This window comes from Vipera ursinii (genome assembly GCF_947247035.1).
Source record: "Vipera ursinii genome assembly, chromosome: 14".
NCBI lineage: Eukaryota > Metazoa > Chordata > Lepidosauria > Squamata > Viperidae > Vipera > Vipera ursinii.
Window position 1 is genome coordinate 2,207,136 of NC_139527.1, and position 12,865 is coordinate 2,220,000.

Below are 12,865 nucleotides of genomic sequence, written 5' to 3' on the forward strand. Positions count from 1 at the left end.
AGAAGAGAAGAGAAGAGAAGAGAAGAGAAGAGAAGAGAAGAGAAGAGAGGAAGGAAGGAAGGAAGGAAGGAAGGAAGGAAGGAAGGAAGGAAAGAAGAGAAGAGAAGAGAAGAGAAGAGAAGAGAAGAGAAGAGAAGAGAAGAGGGAAGGAAGGGAGAGAAGAGAGAAGGAAGGAGAGAAGAGAAGAGGAGAAGAGAGAAGGAAGGAAGGAAGGAAGGAAGGAAGGAAGGAAGGAAGGAAGGAAGTAAAGAGGAAAGGAATGGAAAGGAAAAAGCAAGCTGCTACATTTAGAAGAAAAACAAGCACCAGCTGGATTAAAATGCCCACAGCCTGGGCAGGAGGCAGCCTCCTTCGGGCAGCTTCTCGCGGTGGGAAGCCGGCCACGGAGAGTCCCTTAGAAATAAAGAGTTTTGCAGCCCGGAGGAAGTGGGTCCTCCAGGAAGCCTGCAAGATGTCAGCTGAAGGAGCCAAGCCAAGGTCTCCAGCCCCTTGTCTCTTTCCTTCCGGGAATGGGAGCAGAAGTCCTCGGGGAGGGAAAACATTCCAATCTCCAGCCTTAAAAAACCCTGACATTTCCTCCTCCCCCACCCCCCAACTCCCCCTGGGGTCCAGCCCCCTCACCTCCCGCCCTCCTTCTCCAGCTTCTCGATCATGGCCTTGCGCGCCTGCGAGGCTGACATCTTGGGCGTGGCCTGCGCCTTCATGATCTCCTTCTTCCTCTCCGCTTGGCGCCGCTCCAAGTCAGCTAGACTGCTCCCGGACCTGGGGCTCTGATCCTCCCGCTCGAAGATGCTGTGCCGAGGGGGGAGGGAAGAAGGAGGAAGAAAGATGAGAAACTCCAGGGCGAAACCGGGATTTCTCCCCCACCCCCAAGAAGACGAAAGCATCGGTTCAAGCTGCTTGGCGGGTTATCTATTCATTCAATTAAATAAGAACCAATTTTCTCTGACCTCCCCTTTCTCCCCCCCACCCAGGGATCTGTGCAAGGTTTGGAAGGCAAATCATCCCAGGGGTTTTTTTGGGGGGTGGGGGAGAGACAAGAAAAAAAGAGAAAAGCAGAATTTGGAGAATTCAAGCTCTGTCTTTTGGTGATGGGGGCCGAGAGCGGCTTGCACACGCTCGGCTGGGTGAACTGTAGAGCTGGAGGGCGGATGATGGTTAAGAATGCCCCTTTTTGCCTTGGTGCTTTGTTTTGATGCAAGTTATTTTGTTTTGATGCAAGTTATTTTTAACCCGGTTCCTTCTTGGCACGTTGACGTCAGCTGCTTGGAGCGTCTTTTATTAAAAGCACAATATAAATAACACCGGAAAAGAAACACATAAACGGACAGCCCAGCTCAGCCCCAGGTCTTGCTCTGTTTTACCCAGCAATACATGTTACTGGCCCTTTTTCGTCCCTGGACTGTTTTAGGTCCCTTTGGGGGGGGGGGCGCGGACAGAGGGGGCCGCAAAGTCTTGGGTTGCCCTTCTTGGCCAGCACTCGCGGATCACCCAGCCCTGGCCTGGAGGCTCCATCGCCCCAGAGTAAAATAAGATGAAAGATGATAAGATATATAAGATGATAAGCTAAGCTAAGCTAAGGTGGGATAAGTTAAGACAAGACAAGACAAGATGATAAGGTAAGATAGGCAAGGCAAGATAAGACAAGATAAAAGAGCAGATAGATAAAGAGATAAGATCAGACAAGATAATAGGACAGATGAGATAGCGATCAGAAGATAAGATGATCCAATAAGATGTAAGACATAATAGATAAGATGATGCACTTTATTGTCGAAGATAAGATGATCGGATAAGATATAAGATATGATAGGTAAGGTAAGATAAGATAAGATAAGATGATAAGATAAGATAAGATAAGATAAGATAAGATAAGATAAGATAAGATAAGATAAGATAAGCTTTATTATCATTTTTCACAGTGAGCACATTGGCACACATTAAAAATGAAATTTTATCCCCCACCCCAAGAATGGCAGCCGTGCAAGACTCAAAAGACCCGAGGGGTGTGTGTGTGTGTGTGTGTGTGTGTGTGTGTGTGTCTTACCTGCCCACTTTCTTGGAAGACGACGAGCTGTAGGACTTGGTCTGGACAAAGGTGTTGCCGTCTTCTGGAAACACACAGGAAGAGAGAAAGAGAAGGAAAAAGACGTGACCTCAGGACCAACAGAAGTGGTTCTGAGCACCACTCACAACGCCAGCGGTCTTTTCCCAAATGAGGAAGGGGCACCTTCACTTCGCTGGTCCCACTCACACACACACCCCCAAGCACCCCTTGCCCAAAGCAGGCCCAGCATATTTGGGGCGAAATCAAAAGGGTCAACAATTTCTGCAGAGGCTAATAATACCCCTCGCGCCTCCAAAGACTTTTCCCAAAGGGTTGAAAAAGGCTGGCCCTGCCCGTTCCTCCCCTCCTCTCCAGAAGTGCAAGGAAAGGAAAAGTTGCGTTTCCTAGTCCTGCCCCTCACCCAAATGGCTGAGATCTCCAAAGTCGTTCCCCCCCACCCCACCCCTGGTTACAAAGCTGCCTTCAACCCAAAGGAAGACTTGATTGTCTAGGCCAGAGGTAGGCAACCTTAGCTCTTTTATGACTCGTGGACTTCAACTCCCAGAATTCCTGAGCCAGCTCAGGAATTCTGGGAGTTGAAGTCCACGAGTCATAAAAGAGCCAAGGTTGCCTACCCCTGGTCTAGGCCGGTGTTTCTCAACCGGGGTGACTTTTAAGAGGGGCGGAGGTCAACTCCCAGAATTCCCCAGCCAGCAGGGGAGTTGACGTCCCCACCTCCTAAACCGCACGGGCTAGGGAATTCTGGGAGCTGACCTCCGCCCCTCTTAGAGTGGCCAACTTTGAGAAACGTTGCTCTAACTCCATGCCCCTCGACACGCCGGCAGCCTCTCTCGAAAAGAGGGGGGGGGAAAGAAAGAGAGAGAGAGAACGGGGAAACTTACTTCCCGATCTCTTCGTGTAGCTTGCCTCCATCGTGATTGTGCGGGACGCTTTGCTGCCATCACCTGGAAGAGAAAAATCCGCTATGGAGAGGAGACAGGGCTAGTTATGCTGGCCAGGGTTATTATATATGGCATTGAAAGTCTGAAGCACCGGGAAATTGTACAGTTAGGGAAGCATGTTCTGCTCCAGGCTGAGATTCTGGCATTCAGGTCCAGAGAGAAAAATTTGCCCATTTCTCAACTCAACACCTTAAATGCTGGCACTTTTGACGCCCCTGCTGGGATGGAGGTCCGAAAGGAAGGAATGGTCTGGAGGAGGCTTCAGCTGAAAGCCCCCCCCCCGGCCCCCGCCCTGACCTGCCTTAACTCAACTGTCTCAGCACTTGTCCTGCTGCCCAGATCGTGGCCGGGACCTCCTTTGGAAAACCCCGTCAGATTCCTTAGGGCTGCTGACCGCCCACAGGCAAAGAGGCAAGGGCCAAACTGATTGATTGAAAAGTTAAAATTGATTGATCGAACCTTTTTTTTTTCTTTTGCACATGGCGGCGGAGGCCTAAAGCGAAAAGGTTTTATAAAACCCAGCTGAAGGCCTAGGACTGGGGCGACGGCACCCGTGCCCACAGAGAGGGCTCTGCGTGCCACCTGTGGCACGCGTGCCATAGGTTCAGCACCATGGCCCTAAGCAGAAGCAGCCCCATATTTGCACGACCACCTTCCCCCCCCTTCCACAAGCCCACCCCCGCTTACTGGACTGCACGAGGTGCTGGGTCTTGGTAACCGTGCTGACGGCCGAGCCGTCCGCCGACGTGCTCCTCTGCTGGGAGGTGGTCTCGGTGGTGTGAGAGCCCCCCTTCGCCTTGGACTCCTGCAGCCGCTGGTTCCGCTCCTTTTCCCGCTGGTCTGCAAAGGGGGGGGACGATTATTCAGCAAGCAAAACTTATTTGGTGTTGGAAAGCTGTTGTTGTCACCCCCCCCCCCCCCACTCCCTCACTCCAAAGAGTGTTGGGCAGCCTGATTTCATGGTCTCCTTGGTGTCAAGATGGGGTGTGTGTGTGAGGTTCCTCTAATCTCAGGGGGGGGGGCAGAGACAAACAAAGATGAGAGGGGCCCAGAGACCCGTCCTCCTCCTCCACCCCACCTGGCTAACTTGACATAGGGCCCTAATTGAGCTTGGAATTATAGTCATAAATTGTGGTGGTTTTCCAAATGACCGCACCCGATTTTATCACCCTTTTTGGGGGGTGGGTGGTTGTTAAGCAAACGTGGCCGTCGTTAAGTGAATGTGGAGGACGTTGAGCGAACGCAGCGGCCGTTAAGCAAATGCCGTGCTCGCTAAGCAAATGCTCTGGTTGCAAAATGAAGCCGTTTGGATCAATGGGCGCCGTTGGGCCAGGAACCAGAGGAAAATGCCAGAAACCCACAAAAACTGCCCACAATCGCAGTCTTGAGACTGCCGGGCACTGCAAACAGCTGTCAGTGCCAGCTGGTTGCCAAGCAGCCAAAATACCATCCCGTGACTGCACGGGGGCGGGGGGGGGAGTGGGTAGGGGGAAAGTCCTGAAATGGCTCATAAGTGTGTCTGCCATAACCCTGACCAGCTATTGAGCAAGCACTGCCTGTATTTATGCTTATAAATCCAACGCAGGTAGAGTCCTCGACTTACAACCGTTCGTTTCGTGACCGTTCAACGTTACCTCGTTTCCGCTGGCGCAGATCCCGCATGGCTGCCCGGATCAGCCGTCGCTCCTCAAAGTCTCTTGTCTGGTCCAGCTGCGGAGACAGAGCTGGGGGTGAGAAGCGTAACCAAGCTGTGTGTGTGTGTGTGTGTGTGTGTGTGTGTGAGGCACATATTTACACGGGAAGAAAAGCAAGCTCGGTAGCGGCTAGTGAATTTCCCCAAAAATAAGACCGGTCTTATATTAATTTTTGCTCCAAAAGACACACGAGGGCTTATTTTCCGGTTAGGTCTTCCTTTGGGGGGAAATACGGTACTAAACGCTTCCGTCTGGCTGATGACCTTAACTGGGGCTTATTTTGGAGGGCTGATATTATACGAGCGTCCTGACCAAATCACGCCAGGTCTTATTTTCCGGCTGGGTCGCATTTCCAGGGAAATAGGCTTAAGTACCATCTTATCCAATACGTCTTCTTCCTCGATTTTGCTCAGCGCTTCGGCGCTCAGCCGGTCTGCCTTTGGCTCTTCTTGCGCTTTCCCCTTCTCCGTCCTGGTCAGCGGCGGCGCCTTCGGCTGTCTCGGCAACTCAACTTCCGTCTGAAACGACAAGGCGGCACGGTGAAGCTGGACCGGCCGCTCAGCCTTCCCGGTGGGACATCCGGATGCAGCCAGAATAGCATGGAATAACAGAGTGGGAAGGGACCCTGGAGGTCTTCCAGTCCAACCCCACCCCCCACCCCTTGCTCATTTTGTCGCTAGCTAAGTCAACATGGCTGGAGGGATGCTCGCTCCCACCAGGGCACAAGGCTGCCTCTGAGGATGCTGCGGACGGGCAAAAGGTTGCCACCGTTCTGGATGGCTTAACACAACGTTATTTGGGAGGTTCTCAAGTAGAGACTGGAAAGCCATTTGTCAGGAGAGGCTCTCCTGATCAAGCGCGGGGTGGGGTGGGGTGGGGTGGTCAGACTACAAGACCTCCAAGGCCCTTACAACTCTAAACATCTAAACATTTTTCTTAGACCCAAAACGAGACGGCATGGAGACCAAAACAGACGATGAACCGTTGCAGGAATTGGGAGAAGGATTAGGGGTGACATGATAGCAGTCTTCCAATATTTGAGGGGCTGCCACAAAGAAGAGGAGGGGGGTCAAATTATTCTCCAAAGCCCCTGAAGGCAGGACAAGAAGCAACAGGTGGAAAACTAATCAAGGAGAGAGAAGCAACCTGGAACTAAGGAGAAACTTCCTGACAGTGAGAAAAATTAATCCGTGGAGCCACCTGCCTCCAAATGTTGTGGGTGCTCCAACACTGGAGGCTTTTAAGAAGAGACTGGACAGCCACTTGTCTGAAATGGTATAGGGTCTCCCGCTTCAATGGAGGGTTGGACTAGATGACCTCTAAGCTCCCTTCCAATTCTGACATTTTATATGTTCTATATCCGTGGAACCTCAATGCCCAAAAAAATTTTTTTTAAAACAAGTTTGCTTGTTAAAAAGCTAATTTTCAAGAAGGTGAATTCCGCAAATTCCATCCTCTGCGATCTTTTGGCATTTTAACAAGCAGGTGGTGGATTTCCAGGAACCGGCTGTGCTTCACTTAAAGGACAACTGTCGTATCACGCAAAGCACCCTGCGGTGGGGTGTCTTTTCAGGAAGATTAAAGGGCTTAGTGGCAAGCTGCTTTGTGATCAGGACTCAGAGCAGGCTTGGCATCTCCAGACAGCACCCACCCACCCCCGCCGCCCCCAAACGGTTACGCCAACTCCCTGTCGGGCGGGATATAAATGGAATAAAAATAAAAATAAAATAAAAAATAAAATCCCTACACAACGCGAAGGCAGGACATCAACCAGGTGGGAAAAAGGCCACAAGGGCCGCTGCAGAAATGGAGACAACCCGCCAAAACCTGCCAAGCAAAGAGGCCGAATAGCCTCCAAGGCCTGGCACCGCTCCTTCCCAAACCAGGCGGCACGATGGTACAAGCTTATTATAGGCCAGTGTTCCCTGGCTAAAGAAGGCCCTCTTTGCGGCTTCGCAGAAAGTTATTTTTGGCCCCCTTCAATCCATTCAGCAGGGGGGGGAAAAACAGAGCAAGTGCACAAACTCGTGTGTTTTATTGTCCTTTTTTTTGTTTCCCCCCTCAAGAGCTGCCGGTTCCTTCTTTCCGGCAAACCTGGGAAAAAGCATCCCCCCCGCCCCCCCATCTTGCTTTCCAAAGGCCAACCCACCCCCCCTATCCTCAGGGTTTCTGCACACAGACCTTGAATTTCCACGAGTCCCACTCCAGCCCCCTTCTTCAGCCATTTTGCCAGCGTTGGATCGCAACACACACACACACACACACACACACACACACACACACACACACACACACAAACACACACACATGCTGCCTGGGGATCAGGGTCACAGACCCCCATCAATCTTCTGGAATAGCCTAGGTTAGGGAAGACTGTGCTTAGTAGCAGGGGGTGAAAGCAGAGAAGGACCAATTTGGGGAAACGGGAAGAGGGGAATCCAAGGGCTGGCCAGGACCAACACTGGAATGGAATGGAATGGAATGGTGTGTGTGTGTGTGTGTGTGTGTGTGTGTGTGTGTGTGTGTGTGTGTGTGTTGAACTCTAAATGGAACTAAAAGGCCCCCAACACCAACAGCCAACTGAATGTGGCTGCCGGAGCAGAATAAAGCTGAAATTCCTGGGTGGAAGTCTTAGGGAGTTTCTGCTCCCTGTGACTAAGACAGACTTTTCCTTCTGCCGAAGACGGGAAAAGTGTCTCAGATTTCCAGTCCCAGATTTTGCTCCCCCCCCACCTCACTCCCCAAAACCACTACAAGTGGTACAACTCTGACACCGGAACACACACGTTCTAAAAAGGACTTCCGCATGTGGCGCTTGGGAGGGAAGGAGATTCCCCCAAAGTGGAGGCTGAGGTTGGGGGGGGGCTGAAGGGCAAGGAGCCCAGGTCAGCCGTCCGGAGGCCCCATCCCACTCGCTCTTCCCCTGGCCAGAGAGATGGGTTGGACTAGAAGACCTCCAAGGTCCCTTCCAACTCTGCTATTCTGTGTTATTCGGGGCGCTCTTCTCCCCCAGGAAACCCCTTCTCCACACTCTTTTTAAAAAAAAAGGTACAGCGAGGAACAAGGAAGACCCGAGTTAATTGCCAAAGCGCTTCTGCTCAGCGGTCCAAAGATCCAAAGGGTTTCAACAACATTCTTCCTGCTCTCTCTCTCTCTTTCTCTGCTAGCCAGAGATCCGGGGTGCCGTTTGCTCCGAGGCCAGATCACGTCGCTAGATGGATTTGCTTTAAGCTGCTTCATTCCAAAAGGTAGATCAGATTCCCGTTATTTCTTGCTCTTCCCGCTACCGGATTTGTTAGCCAAGGGTTCTGGAACCCAAGTTTGGTAGGAACTCTGGGAGCTGAAGTCTCCAACTGTTTGTCTGAAATGGCATAGGGTTTCCTGCCTGAGCAGGTTGGACTAGAAGACCTCCAAGGTCCCTTCCGACTCTATTCTATTCTGTTCTGTTCTGCTGTATTCTATTCTATTTTTTTATTCCATATTTTACTCTATTCTATTCTTTTCTGTTCTGTTCTTTTCTATTCCACATTCTATTCTATTCTATTCTATTCTATTCTATTCTAATTCTATTCTATTCTTTGTTATTCTATTCTAATTCTCATTCTATTCTATTCTATTTTCTATTCCATATTCTATTCTATTCCATATTCTATTCTATTCTATTCTATTCTAATTCTCCATCTATTCTATTCTATTCTATTCTATTCTATTCTATTCTATTCTATTCTATTCTATTCTATTCTATTCTAACTCTCATTCTCTTCTATTCTCTTCTATTCTCTTCTACTCTATTCTATTCTATTCTATTCTATTCTATTCCCATGTCTATTCTATTCTATTCTATTCTATTCTATTCTATTCTATTCTATTCTATTCTATTCTATTCTATTCTATTATAATTCTCATTCTCTTCTATTCTCTTCTACTCTCTTCTGTTCTGTTCTGTTGACTTTTCTGTTCTGTCTTCTTTTCTCTTCTTTTTCCTATTCAATCCTTGAAGCGTCCAAGGTTGAGAAACTGCTCTAACGTTGCCCCCCCCACCATTTGCAAGCCTGACTCTACAGAGACTGCTAGGATAAACAGCCTGATTTCATTTGAATGAAACCAGCCTCTATTTTTAGGATCCCATATTTCACCAGGACCTGTTTTTTTTTTCTCGGTAAGGAGACACCAGCACGGCTGAACTATGCCTCCCACCCCGGGTGCAGAGGAGGACACCCCCCCTCAAACTCCCCAAAGACAGGAGTATCAGGACTGGGTTGTTGTTGTTTTTCCCAACCCCCCCCCTTCCCTTAATCTCCCCCTCCTGCCTAAACATAACAAGCGATACCATGTAATAAAGCAGTAAGATTTTACTGAAACCGCTTAATTTCCGGAACGCCTTTCCATCGGCACCGAGCGTGTTCATCTCCCACTCTGCAGCGGACTTCGTTTATGCCCTTGTTTTAATGTTCATTAAAATTTCTTTTTTGGAGGGGGTCGGCCCTCAAAGAGTCCCAGGATTCAGGCTTCTTCAGAAGAGGAACCAGGACTGTGGCAGAAGCATCCTGTTCCTTCTTCATAGCAAGAGAGCAGGGCCAACCGCCCCCTTCTGCTCCCAGGAGAAGTGGGTGGGTGGGGGGCGCGAATAATCCTTCCTCAAAACTACTTGCTGCTCTCCGCAGCCGAGGGGTTCCCGGGCCTGCTGTTGTCGCTGCTGCCGGACAGGTGCATTTCTGAAGGCTTCCCGGTGCTGGCAGACGTCGGGGGCTCCGCCACCGGCTCCTTGGCTGTCTCGGTGCCCTCAATGTGGGTGGACGGATCTTCTGACGCCGGCGGCTGCGTGCCGGGCTCTTTCTCCTGTTTCAGAAACTGCCGCAGCTTTTCCATGTGCTGACGCAGGTGCTGTTGCTCAGCCCGCAAGGCCGTGGCCTCCTGGCGCAGGTTGCCGATGGCCGAGACCAGCATGGCCACCACCCGTTTCGCCTCTGCCACCCGCTGCTCCAGCACCTGGCGACAGGTCTCCGTCTCCTGAGCAGCTTCTGGCAAGGCTGGGCCCTCAGGCCCGGTGGCGGACGGCTCCTGCCGGCCCTCCAGGCTGGGGGTGGGCACTCCAGGCATGAGGATGACAAGCCGAGGGGCAAACAGAAAAAAAGCCGTTCGGGGTCGGCGTCAAAGCTCCCCTGGAGCGCGGGTCCGGCGTCCCGAGAGAAAGTGGACACCCGTCTTCTCGGCTGCCTCGCTTGATCCAGAAGGCAGGACGGGTGGGCTGAGTCTGGACGCCACTGGCCAGCTATTCTGGTCGCAGAGAAGCCCTCCGTCCTGGGTGGCGTCCCCGTGACAGACAAGGACAGAGGGCTGGACAGGAGCCAAGGGACCCGGCTGGTAGAAGGGGAGGGGGTGCTGGGCCTGTCCAGCAGGAGGAAAACTGCCTTCCTTTGCAAAGGGCCCGTTCCCTTGCAATGGCCCTTTGCAACTGTTGTGGAGAGGTGAGTGGCTCGAAAGAGTTTGGGGGGGAGAAGGACCCTCTGACATGGGGCTGGAAAAGAAGCGGGGGGTGGGTGGGTGTGGTTTTCTGCCCCCAGATCTTCAACCCAGACAGGTTTGAGCAGCAGGTAAGGGCAATAAAGTAACCAGAGACAAAAGCGTCAGCGCTCAAGACTCAATCTTATCTGCCGCACTTGCACAAAAACCACCCAGGCCTTCTGGCACAAATATAGCTTCCCCCAAGTCACAGGAGACCAGCGGGGTCTCGTCCACTGAGAAAAAGCTCCTTATGGCTAGTCAGAAGATTCTACAAAGCCAATTAGAAAAGAGAGAGGGGGGAAGGAGAGAGGGGGAGAGAGGGAGGGAGGGAAGGAGAGAGAGAAAAAAGAGGGAGGGAGAGAGAGGGGGAGAGTGAAAGAGAGGGAGAAAGAGGGAGGAAGAGAAAGACAGAGAGGGAGGGAGGGAGAGAAAGAAAGAGAGGGAGGGGAGAAAGACAGAGAGGAAGGGAGGGAGAGAAAGAAAGAGAAGGAGGGAGGGAGAGAAAGAGAGAGAGAGAGAGAGAGAGAGAGAGAGAGAGAGAGAGAGAGAGAAAGAGAGGGTGGAAGAGGGAGGAAGAGAAAGAGAGAGAGAAAGAGAGGAAGGGAGGGAGAGAGAGAAAGAGAAGGAGGGAGAGAGAGAGAGAGAGAGAGAGAGAGAGAGAGAGAGAGAGAGAGAGAGAGAGAGAGAGAGAGAGAGAGAGAGAGAGAGAGCATGTGCAGTGTTTATGTTTAACAACAGACATCTGGTGCTCAAGAGTTGCTCCCCTGCCTTCCAGCCTCTCCCACCCGCTTCACAAAAGCCAGAATCGGAGGCCAACGGAGAGAGACAGACTCACCTTTGCAAAGCTGCTGCTGGAGCTGCCATGGCTGGAGGTGGTGATGCGCAGCGGGGAGTTCCGCAGTCCCAAGGTGAGCTCTGTGGGTTTCGGAGAGGAAAAGAGGTGTGAGAGACGTCCCAAGGGGCCACTGCAAGGAGAGAGGCTGGCAAGAGACGAGATTAACCAAATTTGGAAGTAGCTGCCCGGGCTTATTGTCTCACAGGACCGCACGCACACAGACACGCAAAGACTTTGTAAGAGTTTTAAGAGGCAGGTGAAGCTCAAAAGTTCCGGACTGTTTCTCCAGATCAGCCCAGCCTCCTCGTAAGAAGGATCAAGGGGATGATGGGTTTCCAGGGACGCAACGAAACACGGTTCATCTCTCTCAAGCGTTCCAGACTGAGCGGGATGTAAATCAGACGGCAAAAGCAAATGGGACTGCCCAGGCTGAGAATTTTTAATTTTTAATTTTAACTGGGGTTTTTATTTTTTCTCAGGGTTTCATTTAATCTTTTTTAATTGTTTTAACTTTTGCTTGGATTTTCTTTTAAATACCCTGTAAACCGCCCTGAGTCCTTCGGGAAAGGGCGGTATATAAATCTAAATAAATAAATAAATAAATCTAAATAAATAAATGGGAACCCCCCCCCCCCAGACCAAACCCTCATCCCAGACACGCCACCATCAAGGAGAAGCCTGCATTTTCAACTAGATGCCAATGCCCTTCCGGCCTCCCAAGCTGCAAGAGTTGGCTGGGAACGATGAGAGTTGTAGTTCAGGGCATATCATGCAAGGACAGCTGGCAAATTTGTCTCCAAGCCAAAGCCAGATCAGTCACAACCAGGTTCAACCTGAACTGAAGAGTTAAGCGCTGGAACATACAAGGCAGCCGTGCAACACAACACAACCATGAGGAACATGTATGTCAGCGTCATGTATTGGTCAGCCACCATCGTCCACAGCCTTTTCCAAACCTAGATTTAGCCTGCTCTAGATTTTGGAGATGGAGAGAGCTCTATCTGAACAATGAACGTCTTCTTGGCTGCAAAAGGAGCCGATGCCAGGATTTATTTATTTATTAAAAAAAAAAAACGTTCCATCCAGTTAAGTTGATAAACATCAGCCTGGCCCCGTTGCGTGCAGAAGGGATTTCGCCCAAAATAGGAAAATTTCCAGCCTCTGGGACCTCAACTCACGCAGAAACCCAACGGCCCCCAGCCGCCAGTTCGCGGCTAACTTTTCAACCTGTCCCTGCTCTGGGGAGGGGCAGGGGTGTGTGTGTCTCACTTGCAGCAGCGCAAGCCCACTCCCCCACCCCGGTCGGTCGCCTGGCTTTCAAGCGTGCTGGGATCAGCCAGATGTGCAGAGCAGATGTGCAGAGGAGGAAGAAAGGATCAAATGGAAGATGAGAGGCAAGGAAAGGAAGCAGCAGCCAAGCTGAAATCTCAGCAGGTGGGCACGTACCCCTCCTCGCCCGGCGGACGTTCACCCGCGCCGCCTTTCTTGGTAAGATAAGGACAGATGCAGAGCGCAAAGGCCAATCAGTCTTAGCATGGCCATTCCCTGCCTATGGGGGGGTTCGTGTGTGTGTGTGTGTGTGTGTGTGTGCGTGCCAGTCAGTTTCGGCATATTTGGGGCAGGGTCACCCAAGCGCAACCCAAATCCAGCTTGGCCCCAAGTTTGCTCACACCATTCTCTGCAAGCCAGCATGGCCAATCTAGCATGTTCTTGGTACTTCCCACCAATTAGGAGGTGTGTACAGTGTACGGGGAGAGTCTCCAGGTGCAGCTCCATTTTATCCAACGTCCCCCCTCCCACTCCTGCAACTCATTTCATTATC

General features: G+C 51.2%; 1 protein-coding gene across 1 annotated transcript in view; it reads right to left on the reverse strand.

Moving 5' to 3' along the window:
* Positions 1-12,865, reverse strand: part of SMTN (smoothelin) — a 35,376-nt gene that overhangs the window by 6,414 nt on the left and 16,097 nt on the right. Inside the window, 7 exon segments of the mRNA XM_083373660.1 lie at positions 622-792; positions 2,048-2,111; positions 2,950-3,012; positions 3,697-3,849; positions 4,644-4,719; positions 5,078-5,221; positions 11,044-11,123. Coding sequence (XP_083229786.1) covers positions 622-792; positions 2,048-2,111; positions 2,950-3,012; positions 3,697-3,849; positions 4,644-4,719; positions 5,078-5,221; positions 11,044-11,123 — 751 coding nt within the window.